The sequence below is a fragment of the Notothenia coriiceps genome, unplaced genomic scaffold (genome assembly GCF_000735185.1).
Source record: "Notothenia coriiceps isolate Sejong01 unplaced genomic scaffold, NC01 NC01_scaffold00038086, whole genome shotgun sequence".
Taxonomy (NCBI): domain Eukaryota; kingdom Metazoa; phylum Chordata; class Actinopteri; order Perciformes; family Nototheniidae; genus Notothenia; species Notothenia coriiceps.
The window spans coordinates 70,919-94,111 of NW_011370787.1; the positions used below are offsets into that span (position 1 = coordinate 70,919).

Consider the following 23,193-nt stretch of genomic DNA (forward strand, 5'->3'; position numbering starts at 1 on the left):
TCTGTGTGAGTGTGGGTGTGTGTGTGTGTGTGTGTGTGTGTGTGTGTGTGTGTGTGTGTGTGTGTGTGTGTGTGTGTGTGTGTGACAGAGCAATTTCAGCAGGGGCTAAGCTGATCATGTCCTTCTGTCTTTCACACACTCTCTGCCGCAGACAAAACAAATCAGCACACAGACTAATTATGGTCCAGGAATTTGATCAAGGCTGAGCTGGTGTAAACAGAGATGAAATACCTCTGTGAATGAATACCAACATACAGAGAGTATTTCAAGGTCCGGATCGCTCATCAGTAAACTATTTAAGGTTATATTGCCCGTAGCTTTATGACCTTACTTATTACAAGATATTTGTATGTGTTACCCCATCATGTCCTAAAGTATTCTTCTACTATTAATGTAAGAACTCAACTTTGATACAAGTGTTTTGAAGGTTAAATTCATAAAAAAATATGTACAATTTATGCTAATAGAAGCTTTGCATGGTGAACAGTGTCCTAAGCTGCTTCAGAAATGAACATTCCAAACGTTATACTGTGAGGTTTTGCCATGGTCTAAGCATTTGGAGCTGTTTTTCCTGGCTGGTTATTGAAGGTGAAACCCACATATCTTTCAAATATTTGCTGAAAAAGTATGCATGATAAGCAGTTATGTCCTTCAAAGTCGTTTTTTTACCCTAATTCTGCTACCAAGTCTGTGCGAAAGAACAAATTCTGCCATTGGAAGATAACGTGGGATATCAAAGGAGCAGTAAAGAGTTAGAGTCAAGGCCAGTGTGAAACACAATGTGTTCCATTAGCGTAGCTTTGTGTTCCTGGCACAGTCTATCACCATGTCACAGTTAAACGTTTTATGATTTCCAGACAATAGATTTTAATGTAATACGTCTCATAAAAACTTCTAATTGAAAGTGACAGCCCGCCTGGGCAAAGTTTCAAGAACTTTCAGCATAACAAGAAAAAGTAGTTGTTGGACCTTGTTATGGCAGCGTGTCAAACATGATTGTGAGTGATTGCTCGGCTGAGCTAGGAGGAGCTGTTGTGGTTTTGAGAGATAGTTTGGATGGGCCGGGGACCGCCGCAGGCTGGTGGTGAGTTTCAGCCGTGATTTGTAGCTAGGATTCCCACATGACATTCGTAGGGTGAACCTCAGAAAATAAAACCATAATGGCCGCGAAAGAATGAATCCCTTGTGCCACTTGTCTTCCCCTTCCCCAGTCTCCGTTACATCCCTCCTCTGCATGACTCATCTGTCTTCCACCAAAAGTTCCCTCTCCTCCTCTCAGCTTCTACTCGCATCCCCTCCTCTTTGTCGTATCCCTAACCTCTTCCATTGCCAGATTAAAATGATGCATATAGTGCTTTAGCTGCTTGTGATATTAGTGGTGGTGGTGGGCCGGGCCCTGGTTGGCTGGCGGACCTTCATCGGGCTCAGATGACGCAGGCTGGGGTTCAGCGGTGAAGCAAGCAGCGGGGTGGGACTGTGGGAACTACTGAGAGTGTGGTGGTGCGTGAATATTGCCGCAGCTTTAAAGGAATATGGCACAATCAAAAGAAAATATATTAACATTTCTTAAAATGACCCATGTCAGTTTTAGGCATGTTAAATATAGGCTAAAGATTATCCTGTAAAAGCAATAACACAACATGTCAAAGTACATCAAATCAAGGTCTAAGGACATGTTTGGTCTTATTATGGATTTCAAGTGTGATGTTTTTTCAGGAGCTGGACATTTAAATAATTAATTGAACGTTGTAGTTGTCTTGTATTATTTAAAGTAGCAAATTGAGGGGGTTGTTCTTTAATGGTTGCTGAACACATACTGTTTACCGGTTCATTATACTGGTTTAATTAGTCCTCCAGGTATTATTCAGTGTCTATTTTGAACCATTTAGTAGAGTCGAGTTTGAAGACTGGAATAACTTCAGTGTGCCGTTCTTGGTGAAACACACTACAGTAAGTCAGTACATCTAAATACATGTGCACACTTTTGCTCAGTCCCATAGACACACAGTCTTGCACAGACCTTCATTTTGCCCACACAATATATATTTTTCCATAAATCCTCACCCACATTGATGGCAAAGAGTCTCTCAAAATGGCTCTTACACCTCAGGGGCCATGACTCTCTCTGACATGAGTTGGAATCAAGCTATTTCTGAATGAGGTATTCATATTACATGTCCCATACAGTAACACCTACACTATTATGGAGGCCACTTTAGTTATGGTGGTCATAAAACAAGGTGGTGTATGCACAGGAAGGTAGTTCAGGAGCACGTGCAGAACATGGAAAAGCTAATTCAATTTGTTAGGGGTCTGTTGAAAATACAACAATGGAAAAAACCGTCCATCTATTTTACTGAGAAAAAAAAGTCTGAGGACTTATTAGTAATTCATTGGGAGATGAGAGATCCTCACAAGGTCATATGAACATTCCAGAGCTCCATATGCTTCACCCCACACTTATTTGCGGTTATATCCAATTAAGGAATGATTGACAATCTGCAAAAGCATAGCCCTCATTATAATTACCAAAATACCTGAAGTGACACATCAAAGAGGTGCAAACATACTTTATATGCACAAACACGAGTGTATGGCGATGTTTGTGTGTGTGTGAGGGAACAGGGATGTGTTGAAGCTTGTGTACGGTGTGGTTGTCTGACGCAGATGCTCTTTGTAGCAGCCGTACTCTGCTAGAGGCAGCCGTTTCCATTGTGTTGGAAGCAGGAGTCAGCACATATTATACAAGTCAGATGGTGCAGAGAAAGTACTGGAAAGGGGGGGGGGTTACAATTTCTGTATGAGACCAAATTCCCTTTGGCAGCATAACTCTACTGGAGTCAACATATATTTAGTTCTATCAATGTGTTCCTCATGTATGAAGTACTACTGTTGAGTAAAGTGACTTTCTCCCTTGCTTTTGGGCTTTGTTTTTGGGAAGTCAACATATCATGTACCTCCAACTCTCTGCAATAATAACTCCCTTTCACTATTTATAGAGCATTTGATATACAGCCTGGATGATGTATACATCCAGCGCATGCGATATAGTCCTTTACCTGTCATAAGTAACGTACCTCTCCTTTTATTGTAAAATACTATGTGTGATTTGTATACACAGTCAACACCATGTTGCATTTCACTCTGTGATGGTTCCTGCTGTGTGTTTTAAAAGCAAGTGTATTTGCACAGTGATCTTATATTAGACAGAGCCCTCACTTTGCAGAATAGATTCATCAGTGTTTACTCGCAGATAAGACAGATGTCCGCGCTCACTTATAACAACTGAAACTGCTCAATGCAACATCCAGCACACATTTTGCAACAAGGCAGTCTATTAAGTGTCCAAACTGTGATGATATCACACTTTCTAGCATAGCAAACCACAAGCCATATGTCCACTGTCTACTTCTGGAGATCTGGAGGAGTTCTAATTGTCACTCGCTGAGCTTTGTGTATACTTGTTAGTCAAATTGTGGGCACACCTTTGATGCATACCTAGGAGACTCCCTGCAGCAGGTATTGCTTGAAACGTGCTTAATCTTTGGCAAAGACATGTTTACTGCAAGCACATTCAGCCATAGCACACACAGTCTACAGTGCAGAGTATGTATTGTCAGGAAAGAAGTATTTCAGTTTACTGGTTCAAATGTGTTGCCCTTTGCCTAACTTCAGTCTGCTCTTCATACATTATTCTCTTGTGTCTATGAGTGCTGAAAAGAAGAGACTTTGGAGTTACATGATAGGAATGTGTCTCTACACATCATCTGTTACTCTTTTCAACATCCCTCTCAGATTCCGATAGAGGACACCGCTTGTCGGAAGCACATGGGAATGTCATTTCAGGGATGGCAGTCTATCGTTTCCCTTGTGGGAGAGAAGGGAGAGTTTGAGATGATGAGGCTTTTCCTCAGGCTTTGTAAAACCTGCCACAATTCTGTTTTCCCTTAACCATTAATGTTTTTCTATCATCAGCCATCACCCACTCATTTCCCCTGGCTTGGCAGAGAGCTCTCTTCTCTTACTGAAGCCAAAATAAAGGTTACCGTTTGGGCAGCTACGCGGTGCACAGTAACTAACAACCCGCTCTGCTTCTTAGATAACCACACATTGCTCCAGACTGAGCTAATGAGGGTGTGGGAGCTAACAGCCAGCTGAGAGATACTAAGAGGCAGAAAACACCAGCCTATGCTCTCTATTTCTATCCATTTTATTTGGAAAACCAATTAGAAGAGAGTTACAGCAGTGAAAGAGCAGGAGGACATCTTTGGGTTCTATTATAGGATGTTATCTCTTTACCAGCAACACGTTTGACAAAGAGCAGACCTGGTGTTTAACTGCAACATATTGTTATCTGTCTGTTGTCAGATTTTATGAAGGGAGTTACCTGATACAGATTTCCAAAACTCCTCCCTAAAATATAGCATACAGTTTGTCTGGGTGACAGGGTCTGCCAGAGGGCACAGATTTTGGTCTTTAATACAAATCTGAACTCAAAACAAAGATCCTTTCCACTCATGCTTTCTTTAAATCTTATTTAAAGTATCTTGAAGTGTTGTTATTCAGTGCATCAAACACTACATGTTGTCATCCAGTGCAGAGAATGAAAAGCCCATCCGTACAACCTTTTACTGTACGTATGAGCGAAGGTGTGGAAACACATCGCATATCCTCCTTCTTAACCACATGTGTTAGTTTCTTCATCTGTGTGTAAATATGTGTCAGTGTGTGTGTGTGTTTGTCTAAGTGTAATATAGGTCAGAGTAGGTCTGTAAGGGTCCTGGACTTCTGGTGGTCTTTGAACCTTTTAGAACTCTTGATTGATGACATCCAAAATATGAACCATAACCAAACCTTTGTTTCAATCAATCAATGTTTACTTATATAGCCCAATATCACAAATGTTACATTTGTCTCAGTGGACTTCACAGTTTGTATAGAATATCAGTATGACAATACGTCACCCTCTGTCCTTTGACCCTCACATCGTACAAGGAAAAACTTCCAGAGAAAACCCACAGTTTAAAGGGAAAAATGGGAGAAACCTCAGGGAGAGCAACAGAGGAGGGATCCCTCTCCCAGGACGGACAGACGTGCAATAGATGCCGTGTGTAAATTGAAAAGATAATACATTTACAACATAGGTAGTCCAAATGTTTACATTATCTTTAGCCATAATATTTATTCTGGAACTCTCTTCAGTTTAATAGTTCCTCCAGACATCTGCAGATATGACAAGTATGAATCAAGCATGTAGAGAGCATGCCATTTGTATCGCTATCTCCGACTTGTATTTTATTTATTTTTATTTAATCTTTAATTTTTATATTTAATTTTTGTATTATTATTACTATTATTTGTTTAATCTCTCAAATTGTATCAGTGTCCTTTGTTGTGAAGCGCTTCGAGATTTGTCTTGGCAGATGAGAAGCGCTATATCAATTAAATGTATTATTATTATTATTAGAGCGTGTGTTGTAAACCTAATGTTTGTGGATTAAAGGGAAATCCATACGGTGGATTTCTAACTTGATTTTAGTCTGTAGTGATATTCCTTTCTGTTGGTCCTCCGCCTGCTTATGATGCAGTGTGCATTTGTTTTGTTTGTATTAGCCTGATGTCACTGCGCTCTGTTTATTTTCCCAAACGTGTCGAGAGCAAGGCTCGTGTTCCCTTGTGTGTTTATTTGCCCTCAGCGGTGTGGGGTTACAAGTTACCAGGATTACAAATACACTATGTAAATACCAGCAGCAGTTGTTTTGGGACTTCTTCAGAAGCAGTGTGGATGGATGTTGCTGAAAGTTATGCAGGCTTGTTAGCACCGCTCACAGAAGCATCATATTAATCACAAACGTTTCTGTTTTTTGTCTCTGTAGGTGTTTTGTCTCTCCCGGCTCATTTCAGTCCCTACACGGAGAACCATCAGACGTCGGCGGACAGCAGGGAGGATGCCTATGCCCAGCTGGAGCTGAGGACGCTGGAACAGTCCCTGCTGGCTACCTGTGTGGGCAGCATTTCTGAACTCAGTGAGTACACATAGCTCAGAGATGTGTGTGTGGTCCTGGTCCTACTTATTATCAGCAGATTATGTTCCTATCAAGTGTTTAATCTGTGAAATACCTCTGAGCTCTTTGAAGAAATCATAAAAAGTTAAGCTGTTAAACATCTTATTATTACTACAGACAAGTAAACATTCCCAGAAATTATCAAACTAATTGTATTTTTTAAAGACTTGATCGTAGTCTAAACACACATTCGAACTTTCACATTGTGAACTGCCTCTGGAAGACAGATAATGTGTTTTCACCCAAAAAGCCTGTTTTCTCTGCCAAGCCAAGATAAAAGAATTGCGTTTTTTGTTTGTTCTGTCTGGTGATAAGCCCTCAGTGTGTGCCTTATTGCAAAAGTTATCTTATGCGCAGTCTTAGAAAATAACCAATGGAACAGTTTTGCTTTACACACAAGCTCTGGAGAGGAAAGTGATTGTGCCTGATTGTATTTTGTCTGTTTTTCTAAGCATTGTGTGTCAAGGAACTATCTCAGTCAAGTTAGTCAACTGGAAAAAAAGATGTGCTGTATTTGTTTAAGTGATATATTTTGTTTGGTACATGGTACTGGGTATTTCACAGAAGCTTTGAATGCCTCTCTGTTTTAAATCTGCATGTTCAGTTTGATTTACACACTGTGTGAGGTTGTGATTGGTGTTAAATTCAAATATCTCTTTCAATTCTGAGACTTCACATAAGCATCTAGTCAGGGGAAGTCTACATTCTGAGAGGTGAAGGAACTCATTGGTACTTTTTTCAGAGTTTTAATGATGATGACCATGTTTCATACAGATGGTTGGTAAACAGAGCGGCATGCAGACACACACAGTCGTACTGTACTGTACTGTACATCTGGTTTGTTTAGGCTCTGCTGGAGTTGGCAGATGATGGAGAGCTGGAACCGGGTCATTCAAAAGTGAGAAAGAGAAGCAAAGTGAAGGAATGGAAGTAGGAAAGTTAGGAGATTAAGTGTAAGGATAGAGTCCATATTTGCCCAAGCAGGGATTCGGGGTGGGGGGTAAGGGGAAATGATGGAAAGGTAGAGAGGTGAAGAGTGGGGTTGTCAGTGCAGGGAGAGAGGAGGAGGCCTGGAGATTAGTGTTGGTCAGAGTGAGGGCAAGTTTCCTTCTCCAAATGAGCTAACACTCTGCCGTTTGTTCCTCCGGCACAAGGCCACGTTCATACACTGCCGTCGTTAGTGAGGCATTAAGAAAGTGTACACACACTCTCAAACACAGACACACTCTTTCTCTCCCTGGCTCAGTGGTCTCTTTGTGCCACATCTCTGTGGTGGTGTGAAGCTGGGCTGTACTGGGCAGGGCTGGCATCCTTCACACCCATTCCCACCTACCAACACACACACAGGCATGTGTTCACAGATATGCATGCACACAACAAAAACACAGAGGGTTTGGCCCTGATCTGAGCCAGGAGACCAGGCAGACAGAGGAGCATCTGTGCTAAACTGCTCAGGCTGTTGGATCTGTAGCCTGGACCTGGCCAGACACAGGAACACACAGCACACATAAACATGATGGACGGTACTGGACAGCCAGGTAAATCCAAAATGGTTGGAAATGTAGTGTAAGCTGTAGACTGGCTCTGAATGTCCATACACATTTGAGTGTTTAGCAGCGGCCTTTATTAGCTATGGGAAATGATGAGTATTTGACTTTCCAGTTAAGTAAAGAACATTTTAAAGATTTGGATTGGATTTACCAACAATTAAATGAGCTTTGTGCTAAAACCTGGGAAGCAAATTAGCAATTTGAGTCCAAATAAAATCAGTATACATGTTTTTTACTGAATTGCTTTACATTAAAGTTGAAATCTTTTTTTGCTTTAAAACATTTTATTATCTTCCAACTTTGACCTAAGAGGCACTTTTAGTCAATATGTATTGAAAAAGCTGGCATGTCAAAGTTGATTGACTTCAAGGCTTTCACGAGGTCTCCCAATATAAGCTGTAATCTTAGAATGGAGTATTTCATATCCTTCTGACCCCTGGAGCTGGGTCTAGCCTCGGGGCACAATAAGTGCTGGAAAGCAGAGGAGAGGCTCTCCATCTTGGGCAAGAATTCCTAGGAGACCTCCTGGAGCGACTGCTGGTGGTGGTGAACACAAAGGAGGCCCTTCAGCTTGAAGTGGGGTCTTGCTTTGGGAGGGCCACCCTAATCTACCCCCCCCATCTCAAAGTACCCCAAACCCCTGAATAAAGACACACATACACACACACTCTCCAGCCTTGGCCCCCGGGCAGCCTCCCACTGTCGGTAATCTGGTTAGAAATTAACCCAGGGGTAATTATGCTAAATAAGCGTTACACGATCCCAAGTTCAACCTGGCCTCCCTCCCTACCGCTCCCTCTCTCTGCCTCTCCCCCACATCCCCTCCCTGTGACAGCTGATATTTAGTCTTTCCTCTATACTCCTGCTATGACCCCATACTCATGCAAAAGGATGTTATCTACAAGCTCTACTCCCTGCAGCCATACTCCCTCTTTTCTGTGTTTTGTGCATGTCTACTTACAGTAGGTTTCTATGTTAAACCACACATCCAGTAAACTGAATTGGCCTTTATCCAAGTACGCATGGCTGTCTACTTAGCTCACTGTGTGGGTGGATGCCTTTTCTGATAAACTGTATATTCCTCATGTCTTTATCTCAGCACAGCAGTGTTTTTTCACACGTCATTATTTTAAAAGTTTTATACTAGACTTAAGCCCATATCTTAACCTTACTTTGCCATGTGACTGACGCCCAGCTATGCTGAGTGCACTGATTTAAATACATTAATAGAGTAACAGTTGATCGGTTCATTAGCACCTGTGATCAACTGTCTGTTAGCCCATTAACTCCTTCAATGATTACGGATGAATAGCTGTTTAGACTGGACGTCTGGCGGGGCTTACTGATAATGACAACGGCAAGTACCACTAGAGACTCGGAGCAATGGTAATGAGAGTAAATGAGGGTTGATTGTAAGTGGTTTAGGAAAAGCGGAAATGCATCCAATTCTATTAGGAGCCACCAAGAAAGAAATGTGTTCATTATGTGTATTTATTTTGTATTTCCTAGAACAAATCTCTACTTAACCGTCTGACTCTGACCCGTCTGTTGTTTCCTGTGTTCCAGGTGACTTGGTGTCCCGGGCAATGCACCACATGCAGCGTCTGAGCTCGGTGCGCCCAGGACAGAGCCCAGCCCGACACGCCCGTCCCCAGCAGCCCGTGTCCTGGTCGCCGGACGCCCTCCACACCCTTTACTACTTCCTGCGCTGCCCACAAATGGAGTCCATGGAGAATCCCAATTTAGACCCCCCACGCATGGCACTCAGCAAAGAGAGGTAGGAGTCATGCATGGCCTGACAAAAGCGTTTTCAATGCTCACCAAAGTCTACCGTGAAATAACAGATCTAATCTTAGACCATTTTCTAGTATTATTTTGTCTCCTTTCATGCATATAATGCTTTGCTCTCCTTATTACATCTGTGATTATCCAATATTGGATTTGGTTGACAGAAATGCTGTCAATGCCACCATTCTACCCATGCAAATACACAAACATCCCCCTTCAGACATGAACACACAGGTTCTAATCAAGTGAACAGCTTTTCACAGACCATCTTTCTTCCTGATTCCATTGCTCCTAGTCATTGGAGTGTTAGTTAATTAGAGGTGACGAAGGACTCCAGGTGTTAATGTTAGTCTGAAAGAAGGGTTCATCGCACCTTCAGAATGTAAATTAGGCTGAAGACTAGTGATTTAAGGTATTTTGAAGAGGTGCTAATGGTCTCTAATTCGATAAGGGTCTCCTCAGATCTCCCTTGGCGTGCCTTTGTAAAACAATTACGTTAATTCTTGTCTTGTCAAAAGTGGTATTTAATATTTAGACAGCCTGAAGATACAAGTAGCAAGTCACAATTACATTTGATCCAGACGATTTACTTTTATCAGAATACCTCATCATTTTCACATTTTTGTTGGCTTTATTCTGGGAAATTGTGTTTAATGTTGTTGGGTTTCCAAGCAAGGAGTATCCCTCAACTGAGTCAAATCTCTTTTCTTCCCAAATTAACTGATAAGAACGTGGGTTGTATAACAATACACAAGTAATGGATATATTCAGCAGCTGTTCAAATAAAACCAAAACATTATCGGCCGTCAGGTAAGTTAACATTATTAGTTACAATTATGTGTATGAGAAAAGTACTTCCAGTCTGCCCACACATCTGTCTCCCAGAAAAAACACTCAGACACGTGCGTGTGGGAGTAACCATATGTTAAAAATGGCAGAGGAAAGTGCTCCTCTATGTGTAAAGGTTAATTACACTTCTTTGAAGGATGTATGGAGACCTGTCTAAAGGTAGCTCAAGCATACAAATGGGATGCAGCTCTTACTTTTTCTTCAACCAATGTTTTAACGTCTCTAAATTCATGTGTTTTTTTGTTTTCTCGTGTCATTTTTTGTTTATTTTAAAGGTATTACAAAAGTGATATCATCAAACTTCCTTAAAAAGTTTATAGAAGGAAATCAGTAAAATATCTTACTTAAACACACATGCATGCACACACACACACACACACACACACACACACACACACACACACACACACACACACGCACACACACACACACGTGTATGCACTCAAAGCCAGCTGGCTTCTATACATTTAATAATGAACAGACACACACAGTGTGAGTGAGCAAAAAAGGTGGGCTCCTCATTAGCATCAAAGAGAACCAAACAGAAAATACACACCTCTCTTTACCCCATCCTGGCTGTTTCGCCCAAGTCGTCATATGTTTTTAATGTTGGGTGTATTTCAGCCTAGTTTGTGTGTGCAGGATGACATGATTTAGCATCCTAAATACTGTATACTTTGAAACACCTGTGACTTTATGTTTTTCTTTCAAGACATCCACCTATGTGCCTGCATGCTTCTCTGTGCGACCATGTGTAGTGTCTGTTAGTATCAGCATGTGTGACAGACTCAGGTGATAGACTAAAGCAGTGCAAACCTGGTAGTGATTACAATACGAACGCCTGGTAATAATACAGACCGCTCTCCTACACCGGGCCTCTCAATCGCTCTGGCTCACCCTCTGTTGAAAACTTTATAAAATCTTTGGTGGAAACCCAAAACCACCAAATCTGTGTCGGCCACATCATCAAACATTATAGGGAGCCTGGTGAGAACCGTGTTGCAGAATCCTCGAGACCAAGAGAGACGCCCTTTATATCATTATCCTTTAAATCCTGGTGCTTAGTTCTTACATATTATGTTTTATTGGAGATTAAATGGCATAAAGTGTCAGAGCCAAACACCAGTGTCTGTTTATCTACTTATTTTTGCTTTTTCACGCCCCTTTTTAAATCAGAATGTAGAAAAAAACACTTTATTTGTGCTGAAAGTTATTAAAAAATCTATTTATTACTAGAATTAATCCAAAAATAAGCACTTACAAACCCTCTGCCTCCCTCAGCGGATGGAAGGGAATACTAATGGATAGATGTGTTTCTCTGATAAGAAGTAGCCAGTGGTGCTTAAGTCTAACCACAGATACATCAGATATAGTTACACTCCCCCTTATGGAGCCTTTATGAGAGTAATCTGACTCTGGATCAGTGGTTAACCTTGCCCCTCTGCAGCGCATGATGGGGTCTGCTTTGAGACCTGATTGAAGTTTCTTACAGCATGGACTCCATCACTGTGGCTCCACGATAATGAACATACAGGCAAAGTACAGCATTTATGTCCTGGGAAGAAAAGTCTTAGCTTTTCATGTTGGACAGGTTAGAGTTCAAACACACCTGACCACAATTTGAGGCGACAATCAGTTCATGAGCAGCCAGGTGGTGTGGAAGGGCGCCATCAATCACAGCTTTATAAGTTCATGTGTGTGTGAACATGTGTGGGAGAGTGTATGTATGTGTGCCTACATCCCGTTGATCTCAGTGTGGAGCCATAGCATGTCGGGTCAGCAGGCTAGCCAGAAGTGCTATCTAGTTTCAGTGTTAACAGGAGGCTTGGCTTTGATGTTGCAGCGAGTCTCAGACGAAGCTAAAGTTTGTGTTTCAAGCTGAGGGGCATAACCTAGACACAGGGGTCGGCCAGGGGAAGTTTAGATAGAGGGAGAAGGGTTTTGAGGAAAAAAGCAGGGGATGAATAATTGTTAGAGAGGGGCCAGAGCTGTGGGTAAAGGTACAGACATGCTCCATCTGTCCGCAGTCACGGGCCACTGGTAAAGGTCTGCACGCACATATGGCCTTAGCTGATTTGTGTTGATGCACCTTTTTGTGTATATCCTCTACACCCCTAACCCCACCCACCACACTTAAACAACATTAAAGGTTAATTAAGGTAAAAAAACGGCAGCTGAAAGCATTCTATTGGAAAACCACTATTCCTGGCCATAAAAGAAAAAACACTTCCCCGCTTCAGTATGCAGAGACACAGTGTTTTACTCACTAAAACAGAGGCTGTGTAATGCTGATTGATGAAGTAAAAGACAGAGGAGATCTCTCTGATGGATCAATAAGCGTTAAGTGTTAAAAGCTTCATACGGTTGATTGGAGCAGCTTTAGCTCTAGATTAGTGCCAGTGCCTTGGAGCAAGGATGCAGTAAAGTAGCAGGGCGGATGCCTCGTGGCATTCATAGAGACAGACGCAGACACATGTACCAATGCACAAACCAAAAGAACAGACTCACACGGTCCAATTTGTGTAGAGTGAAGCCCATTAACAGAAGAATAACATTGATTCTCAAACCCTCTGCCCTTCCTCACCTCAGAAGCAGGACTTTCGTATCACTCTACACCCGCAGCACTGTCTCCAAACTGCCACCCAACCCCCTCTTCATTATGACATACCCCACCTGCCTCCCAGCCGTTTTCCCAAACACTCAAACCCTCCTTATATGCACCTATCCGACCCATTTAACCTCCCCCTCCTCCTTCATCCCATCAGTCCTTGTCTGATAGTTAACTCTCACACCAGGGTGACAGCGGTGTCCCTCCTCCTGACTGATCACCGATAAAGTACTGAAGCTAAATCTGACAGAATGGCTAGAGAGATAAAATAGACGGCAACAGGAGACAGCAGGTTATCTGCGGGCTCCTTAATGTCTGAACAACTCTGAGATTCAGATAAGAATGAAAGTTATTGTAAGGCCTTCATTATAAAAAAATCTTATATTCACTCTTTGAAACCTTTACAAAACAGAAGGTAGCAGCTGGAAGAAAACACAGTGAGGAGAATAAATGGCACTGCAGGGCTCCCAGTGCTCATTAACAGTAACTACAATCCCTATAGCATGCACATGACAGAGCTATATGCTTGTATACTGCTCATGCTTTTTTCCCCTACCGCCATCTGTATTCATTATGCATTGTAGTGTTTGCATCTCCTTAGAACAAAGGTGAAGTCGCCGCTAAGAATAACATCACAGCAGGAGAAAAGGCTGCTTAGTAACTCGTGATAACACAGAGGCAGTGTTCAAACTATGATTAACATACTATGGTTGAGGCTCCATAGGATCAAAAGTCATTGTTCGTGGGCACATATGGGGAGAGAAAGGCACATAGAAGTTGGGATTAATACCAGACAACCGGCTGGATGTGGCGTTTCAGATAGCCACATCAACAGTGGTTTCTGAACAGTTTTAAAATAATAGTTGAAAGACGTGGACAATGAAGAAAGAAAGAGAAGAGGGCAATCCAAAAATCCAGATGACTTTTAGAAAGTCACGTTCACAAATACCACACCAGACATGTCTCTTTTATCGCTCCACTTTTGTTCCACTGCTTCTTCTTGATTCATATATTTTTCTCTCGTTCCCTCATGCTCAGTTCAATCCTGTCCATCATTTCTATTTTAATCTATTCCTTCCCTTTTTAGCTTCACTTGGTTATTTCTTTCCTAGAAAACAATGCTGCACTTTGTATTCATCTCCCTTAGGTGGTTCATTTTGCTACAAAAATAGGCTGATTATTCAGAAGCTGCTGCAGTATTTTGTTTATCAAACCACAGAACGATGAAGTCATTGTTCTGTAATCTTCCGCCCATCACAGCTAACAGACAGATAAAACTCATGTTGAAATTCACCACCTGGCAACTAACATAAACACTGATGATTAGTCATATATGTATACATACACACATCTGTTATTTGAGTGTCTGCTTGCACGTAAGATGAGGATAACGCGGTTCTAGTATATAGTATGTAAAAGTTGGCATATGTGTGTGGTTAGTAGAGGTGAGGTGCTCTGTCTGTTTAGTATGACTCACTGAACTCTGGTCAGAATGAGGGGAAGTACAGCGAGACAAACACATGTCATCTGGTTGATGACAGTTTATGAGATCTCTCTCAACTGGACTGAATCACGAGTGAGGACATCTCCCATGCAGACGTTCTCTAAACTACTCCTACATTAAACCTGAATACATTTCTTTGTCCCAAGCATATAGCTAGACCAATAATAATGTAAATGTTCCTTTAACAGGCCGTTCCTGCTGCTGCCTCCTCTGATGGAGTGGATGAGAGTCGCCATAGTTCATGCTGAGCATCGCAAGAGTCTATTGGTGGACAGCGATGATGTCAGACAGACTGCCAGGCTACTCCTTCCAGGACTGGACTGTGAACCAAGACAGCTGAAGTGAATATGAGCACACGCACGCACGCACGCGCACGCGCACACGCACACGCACACGCACACGCACACGCACACACACACACCACAAGTTTTATGAGATCATTCTAATTAGATGAAAAAAACAACTGCACTGAAGGCTTGTAATTTAATTGGTTCTCACAAAAAAATAATTACACGCATAATACAGTAGATTAATGGCTGTGGGCTGACTGTAATGTGGCTCATTAACGTCTTCATGAAGTGTACAATTAAAGAAAACTATCAGATGCAAATGTGCAGTGTGCATGAGCCACAACTCTGCTGGCTCTCAATGACTTGTGTTTTATCTTTCTGAGTTGGATCTTCTCAGACTCACTTAGTTACCTCTCCCAAATGGAATGTTATACTTACACCATCCTTGTTTCTATCTCTCTATTAGACCTGAGTGTTGCTTTAGCTCCTTCAAGCGTCTGGACTCCAAGGCCGCCACGGACAAGTTCCACCTGGACCTGGGTTTTCGGATGCTCAACTGTGGACGCACAGATCTCATTGGCCAAGCTATCGATCTGCTGGGGCCTGATGGGGTCAACAGCATGGACGACCAGGTACTGGCGCTTTGTTTTTAAATAGGGTATAAATGCCTCTGTATGTATAATGGTTGTAGAGAAATACTGCAGCATTATCCATACATACTCCCAGTTGATTTGTAGGCAGCACTTGTTTCTCCTATTTCATGAGTCCATTGCACCTCTTCCCTCAGGGCATGACCCCTCTGATGTATGCCTGCGCAGCTGGAGACGAGGCCTTAGTCCAGATGTTGATCGATGCCGGGGCAAACCTTGACGTGGCGGTAAATATACTTGAACATATGGACACATTTATTTAGATGTTCCCATACAATTCTACATTTGAGAGTATGATCTTGATTATCTGTCCTGTCCAGGTTCCACCATGCTCCCCGAAGCACCCCTCTGTGCATCCTGACAGTCGGCACTGGGCAGCCCTCACCTTCGCTGTGCTGCATGGACACATCTCTGTAGTGCAGGTTAGAAACACATACAACATTTAACTACAACCCTTTATTCAATACGCTGCATGAATGGGGTATTTTCTTCCTGTTGCTGCATATAACTGTGGATGTCATGTTGTACTTTTCAAAGTTGAGTGACAAATGTAAGGCCAGAGGTCAGTCCATAAATGAGTAACAAGATGTCAAACAATGCACCGTATAACAGATGTTGTGTGTATCTCCAGCTCCTGCTGGATGCAGGGGCCAACGTGGAAGGGGCCCCAGTCCGCAATGGACAGGAGAGCACAGCAGACAACCCATTGCAGCTGGCTTCAGCAGCAGGTGGGCTAAACACACACGTGTACACACAACACAAAGCACAGCTGATGTTAGAGTATAATCCCACTTATAGATGGCCTGGGTTCCGATGTGATTTATGGTCCCTAAATTACTACTTACTGCTAAATTACATAGGCAGAATGTTTGGGAGACACAAAGCCATGAATGAATGAGCCGCTGTCGTAACTTTCTTTAAATCATGTAATAATACCTCTCTCCATGATCAGTCACAAATACAATACTGTGCCAGTTTCCCAAAAGACCAGCAAGAGCAGCACAGGATTTGGTTGTAAATGACAAATGAGATGGAGGAGCAAGGAAATGAGAGGGTGACAACAGGCAGAGTGAGAGCAGCCTGTGGTTGTTTAGAACCCTCCGGGCAGAATTCCTCTGTGGGATCATGGAGAAGCCACACATAGCTGTAGTAAACTAGACACATGCACTACATAGCAGCAATGACAGTGTGTAAATAAGGCCTTGTATGAATGTGTTTGCTTGTTTGAAAATCTTAAATAAGCTATGATAAAGCTTAATATCTCCCTGCGGTAAAATGTAATAAAGCCACAACGAATACATCTACAGTGTAGGAGCACTATTGCATTATAAATAAAGCAATAGAAACATACTTTTAAAACGAAAGCATAAAACATGTTTACAGTTATTGGGTGATATGTTAACTATTTAGCATTGTAGACTGCACTAGTGGGAAAGAGCTAAAACATCCCATTTAGAGGTGCTTAAGATCTGTATCTGTATGTAATTGAGTGTTTATGTGCTTCCCAGGAAACTACGAGATGGTGAGTTTGCTCCTGGCACGAGGCGCTGATCCCTTATCAAAGACCCATGATGGGAATGCCCTCACGTCGTCGCTCTATGAAGACATGAACTGCTTCAGTCATGCTGCCTCACACGGACACAGGTATGTGTCTCTCAATCTGATCTGAGTACAGCGTGTTGTCAACAGATGCTGCTGAAAGTCTGTGAAAAACCGCCAGCTTTCATCCTCTTAGCCACAGAGAAGAAAGTCATGTATAAATCACAATAACTTTGTCAGAACTCTATCATACTTGATCCCGAGTTTCCATACAAGCTTCATAGAGAGATACATCCCTTTTATCATGGCACTGAGATGGAAGATCTTAAAACTACCGGACTATAAATTCAGTGCCCCCCTCTATTCAGTCCATCTGTCTCTAAACACCAACTGGAGGCTAAACCTCTCCACCTGTTCACTGTGTGTATGTGTGAACACAGTGTAGACTCAACACTTCACATTCCACTGTGAGGGTGACAGATTATGTAATAGAGAGGAGGGTGCAGGTCACAGAAATGGATGTATGTGTTGCAGTTCTGACAGATATTAATGTTTTCTCGCCTTCTTTCCTCTCTCTTCCCCCTCCCCATTTATCTTGTCAGGAACGTGCTGAGAAAGCTACTGACTCAGCCCCAGCAAGTCAAAGAGGATGTCCTGTCTCTGGAGGAGATCTTAGCTGAGGGGGTGGAGGGCGAGGACGCCGGGATCTGCCCTTTCCTCCCTCTCTCCCCCCTCCCCACCCCTTCCTCTGGCCCCGGGGCCCTGCCTGAAGGAGGCATAGCGAGGCTCTGCAAGGCTAGGATGAAGGCTCTGCAGGAGGCCAGCTACTACAGCGCGGAGCACGGCTACCTGGACGTCACCATGGAGCTACGAGCTATGGGTAACTATCACTTCTCAGAAAGAAGACTTGCTTAGGATTTTAATTGAGGCTTACCCTGAATCTAAAACCTTCTTTTTACCCAGGTGTACCATGGAAGCTGCACGTGTGGCTGGAGTCTCTGCGCTGTGCCACGCAGCAGTCCAGGGCGGGGGTCACCCTGTCCCTCCTCAGAGAATTCACCACCATCAGAGAAGAGGACTACTGCACAGAGCTGGTCACCCTCGGCCTGCCCCTGATGTTCCATATCTTACGCACCACCAAGGTATCATCAAACCTTACTGTCTGCTAGTTTTCCTCCTTTTTTTTATGTGCTGGATACTAGTTTATATGTGAGATATAACGCCCTCCTCCCTGTTGTTTCCCTTTTACTCCAGAATGATGCCATCATACAACAGTTGGGGACTATTTTTAGTCACTGCTTTGGCCCCGCCCCCCTTCCAGCCATCCCTGGGATGAAGGCAACTCTTTCTGCACAGTTGGGTAAGGATTTATGGTTTATTTTTGTATAGGAACACCAATAACAGCTTCATTTTCCCTTATTTACTAACCTACCAATTATTAATGAGTTTTATTGTTTGATGTCCTTTATAACTATGTTGCATTGTTGGAGGAGCTTGGGACTTAAGATGTTCATTTTCATGTCTACACTGTAGCTACTGTGCATATGACATTAAAGCCTTTGAATCTATTTGGATGTTTTTTTTAAATATCGCAAAAATAGCGAACAAATTCTCAACCACAGCAATTTTGCTTTAAAATAACCTTAAAGAATGAATCGGTTATCAAAATATTCGGAATCCCTTAAAAGCTGTCCTGTGAATGTAGTTGTAAGAAGTTGTGTTTTTTTACAGACCCTCACTTCCTGAACAACCAGGAGATGTCAGATGTGACGTTTGTGGTGGAAGGGAAACCGTTCTACGCACACAAAGTCCTGCTGATCACAGCTTCAGACAGGTGAGTGCACAGCCATTCAAACTGGATGGTCAGATACAGACCCCAATGCTCATTCAAATCATCATTCTGAATCGTTTGACAAATACATTTGTTTTGGTGTTCTTTAGATTCAAGTCTCTGCTGGCCTGCTCCGGAGCAGAAGGAAGCGGCAACAAGGCGATTGATATCAGCGACATCAAGTACAGAATCTTCCAGGTAACAAATCTATTCTTTGCTTCAAATACTTTGCTTTATCTTTGTTTGATGCAATGTTTCAAGAGGGATTGAATCAACTGGAGACAGATGTACTGCATACAATATGTTAAACTACAGTACTGACCTTCCACAGATGATGATGTCATACCTGTACTGTGGAGGAACAGAGTCGCTAAGAACTAATGTGCCCGACTTGCTGGAGGTGAGAATCACTAAAACTCATCCATCTGGGTAGTTGTGTAAAACAGTATACTAGTATAATTATTACATGTAAAATCAAATGTATTTAATTAAATACTATGTTAAAAATGTTAGTGTATTGTGAAGCTGCCTGCATGCACAGCAAAATTGTCGACTGACGTTCAAAATGAAAGCAGTAAAATGCAGCCACTGTTTGAAAATGATACTACTTCAAGTTGATTTTGCTATACTGGAGACTTATCATTCAGTGTTAATGTTTCTCTATGTATCCACAAAAAAGGTAGTCAGCAAATTACTCATAGTTTATACAGAGCGATAGCTCAATGTAACAGAAGTGTCCAGTAATCTGTGTTACTGAATGGAGGATAACACATTGGCTTGTGATTCCTCCTGCAGTTATTGTCAGCTGCTAGTCTGTTCCAGCTGCGCGTGCTTCAAAGACACTGTGAACTCCTGTGCTCTCGGCTCTGCACGCTGGATAATGCAGTCAGCGTCTACAGGACGGCCAAGGTAACACACACACACACACACACACACACACACACACACACACACACACACACACACACACACACACACACACACACACACACACACACACACACACACACATTGTTCTGTAGCTGTGACAATAGCAAGCTTTAGAGAGAGAGAAACATGTTAAAATGAAGAAAGATCTTGCATGAATACAAGCCTTACTTCTTAAAACCATTCACACATCAACTGGATAATACACATGACTGCACACTGTGTTACATGATAGCTGTCCTCGATGTGACACTTTCTAATGAGATAAAACATCGCTTTCTCTTCCCCAGGCCCATGGTTCAGTGGAGCTGAGCTCATTCTGTGAAGGTTACTTCTTGCAGCAGATGCCTGCTCTGCTGGAGAGAGAGGGCTTCAGGACCCTGCTGCTGGGACCCCCCTCGGCCCGACAGGGGAACAACTCCATCTCCACGCTGGCTCACAGCCGGGGAGAGTCGCCTCTGGAGGAGCTGGAGGCGACCCTGGCCCAACGACTACGCTCTCTCTGCGTCACCTCCAGAGTCTGAGTCTGCAGAAATAAGAATGTGGCGTTCGAAGAGGAGGTTTCTTTTCATCAGTGATACAGGATCAGCTCTGAAGACAGACTAAATAGTTTATTACAGAAGTTCTTTTAGTAACGCCTGTTCCTATCACTAATAACAAGCTGGTTCCACAGTGCTTTGACTTTGGGATACAGATCTCTATGGACAGTTTAGCATTTTGTACCAAGCACTCCATCTTGACATTTTTTGCAGAGCACAGCATTAATGAGGAAGAAAATTGGACAATGTGATGCTTTTTCTCCAAGGCTCGGGAAGCTTAAATGGAGAAGCAACAGATGGATGCAACAAGTGGGAACTCTGAATAATAAAACACTGCTGCCCTCTACTGGACAAAACTGGCAAAAATAGAGTTGCCCTGGAGGATTGGGATCACGTTTCCCTCCTGGTTCTGACTGAAGCTGGAAAGTGACAATAGATTGAATCATGGGAGGCAGCCATGCTGGACTTTTGGCTTTATCCCGTTCAAACTAATAATGCAGAGTGGGCGGACAGAGGTAGACTCAGTTCCTCTGGTATTGATGTGTACTTTGGATGAACAAATCTACTTTTTATGTAACTGTATGTTTTTTATTTTTAAAAAGTATTGCCGGAGAATCAAAACACTTACTGAAGAGTGGGATGGACATTTTCTATTTAAGGAGAAAAAAAAGATGTGAGAGTATTTAACGGGGTGTTCCCTTTTTATTTTGTTTTTTAATCCAAGCACATTTTTAATATTATTGATACAAAAAAGGTTTTTGTGTAACTGTTTTTCCAGGTACACTCTTAACAGTAAATGAAGTGTATGTAAGCTGAGGTTTCATGCTTCTATACAGGTCGAGCAGCAGAGTCCATCGTGGGATTTGGAATACAAAACATATGTTTGAATGCTGAGTATTGTAATAAACCTTGTAAACAAGCTTTGTAGGTTTGTGTGGATTTGTGTAGACTTACCTAAAATCCAGGATCTGATACTTGAACACATCTAAAACATGAAAGTCATTACAAGTGCTATAGAAAATAAAGTAAAATACATTCTTACAGCAAACACTGGTAAGGTAAAGTAAAAAAACATTTGACAGGGATTGAAAATGCACATTTTAAATTAATTTGAAGATTGGCATAGTTTCAGTTGTTTGAGAAAAACACTAAGCATAAACACTGAGCATACATTAACAAGCACGAACAAAGGAAAACAAACACACCATAACTTAATGAGTTTATTTGTTTCAGCACTGAAGATGCTCACAGTTATTTTATATGGGGATTACAGTCAGTTTTGTTCCTGCTCTGTCCAAAGCCCGCTCTGGGCCTCAGAATCATCAGATGTCCTTGGTGCTGCTAGCTTCCCATTGTAGAAAACAGAAAGGAGGGTGAACGATAGGGTATTGCTTTGTGTTTGTGTACTGACATCCCCTCACTGCGCCTCTGCTGCTAACAGGTACAGTGAGAGCAGACCTCCGAGCCTTCAGCCAGAGGTACAGAGTCAAGGAAGCATCGCTCAAAAACTTTGTGCACAAGATTAGAGGAGGAGGAAGGGAAAGATTAGCGGGAGCCAGGGAAGAATTAAAACAATAAAGAAAGAAGGCCAAAAAATCTAAAAGGGTGAAAAGTAAGGGACAGAGGGGGGATTTAAAAAGGTAGTTTTGTGGCGAGAGGATCAATGAAGGCTGAGAGAAGGAGAGAGTTTGGCATGGAACATGAACACTAAAGCCATGCAAAGAAAAGCTCATGTTTGACATGCACACAGCAATACAAGCTAAAAGCATAGAGCAGGAATCCCCAGCACGGTTGAGAAGACAATCAACCCCCACGGTTCGTCTGTATATTTACAAAGAGAAGAAGTAGATCTGTGTCGCCCTTCTCCTCAGGCCTGGCCTACACGCACAATAATATGAAACTGACAAATATCAATAGAAGAGCATATTCCCTCTCCAAAAAGAGGCTAAGTCTACATTCTTAAATTACTGGTAAATCATTTTTTTCAAGAGTTCCCACAAGTTCTCTTTCCCTCTACGGAGAGGACAGGGAAAAGAGAATTTGTGTCTTTTAGATGTTCACATAATGACCAAAGCAAAGAAAAATAGTTCATTTTTTTCTTCAAATGTTGCCCCATTTACGAACACACAAGAGGGTAATAAATAACATTCAACTGACCTAACAGCTTTGTTCATATAAATAGCCAAGTTATAATAAATTAGGAAATCAAACAGTGAGATGAACAAACATGAACAAATAAGGACAGAAATACAAAAAATATCCACAATTGCATTTATCACGTCATCATTTTTTTTTTTGTTCCTCTACTCCTACTGCTGGTAAGTGAGACTGAGAGAGAGGTATGGATGGAAAACCAAAGACAAAGTGTTGCAGACAACACAAACAGGAATGTTTGGATCATTATTAGGTCAATCAAACAAAGACATAAATTATCATGTAACAAAAATACACAGAAGAATTTAAAAGAACATTAAGTGGCAGGGGCAGGTTTACCAACCTGACCCTATGGTATCTAAACATAGTGTCACAACTAGACATTTCATTTTGTATACATAAGAAATGATATCAGTCTGTACAACAGAATAGATCATTCATTTTAAATACCCAAATACCCACCCGCGTCCCTCCCCCCTACCCTATACTATCATATCTCCCCCTCTTCCCATTTCTTCTCACACCCAACTCCTCTCTGAAATCACAATTCCAGTCCATTTGCAGCAATGTTACTAAGTCTAATAAAGTCAGTTTGAACCCAGTTCTTCACAAAGAAAGTACATTAAAAAGCAAACAAATACAATCCAGCAAGCATCCGCGTCGGCTTGTTTGGGAGTTCCACAAAACTCCTCCCCCTTCTCTCCTCCTCTGAATCAGTCTTCTTTTTGTTCGTGTTAGTAACATCCCAGAGTTTGAGTCTGTGCATACTGGACCTGTGCATGTATGCATGTTCGTGTGTGTGTGTGTGTGTGTGTGTGTGTGTGTGTGTGTGTGTGTGTGTGTAGTGTCATTCCAACGATGAATGCTCCTTGAGTGGAAAGGGGGGTCCGGTCGTTGGG

At 42.2% G+C, this 23,193-nt stretch overlaps 2 protein-coding genes across 2 annotated transcripts in view; one reads left to right on the forward strand and one right to left on the reverse strand.

The window, feature by feature from the left end:
- Positions 1-5,231: 5,231 nt before the first annotated feature.
- On the forward strand, positions 5,232-21,071 carry abtb2b (ankyrin repeat and BTB (POZ) domain containing 2b). Its single transcript, XM_010797519.1, has 17 exons — positions 5,232-5,238; positions 5,877-6,026; positions 9,182-9,392; positions 14,553-14,705; positions 15,121-15,286; positions 15,442-15,531; positions 15,625-15,726; positions 15,936-16,032; positions 16,813-16,948; positions 17,446-17,723; positions 17,807-17,985; positions 18,098-18,203; positions 18,575-18,677; positions 18,785-18,872; positions 19,006-19,074; positions 19,470-19,583; positions 19,892-21,071. The coding sequence occupies exons 1-17, from the start codon at positions 5,232-5,234 to the stop codon at positions 20,123-20,125; spliced, it is 2,283 nt and encodes a 760-aa protein (XP_010795821.1). The 3' UTR covers positions 20,126-21,071.
- A 261-nt stretch (positions 21,072-21,332) lies between these two features.
- LOC104967980 (serine/threonine-protein kinase BRSK2-like) overlaps positions 21,333-23,193 on the reverse strand; it is an 80,698-nt gene continuing 78,837 nt past the window's right edge. Inside the window, exon 21 of the mRNA XM_010797520.1 lies at positions 21,333-23,193. This exon is cut by the window's right edge and continues 801 nt beyond it. The gene's annotated coding sequence lies outside the window, so the exon portion shown is untranslated.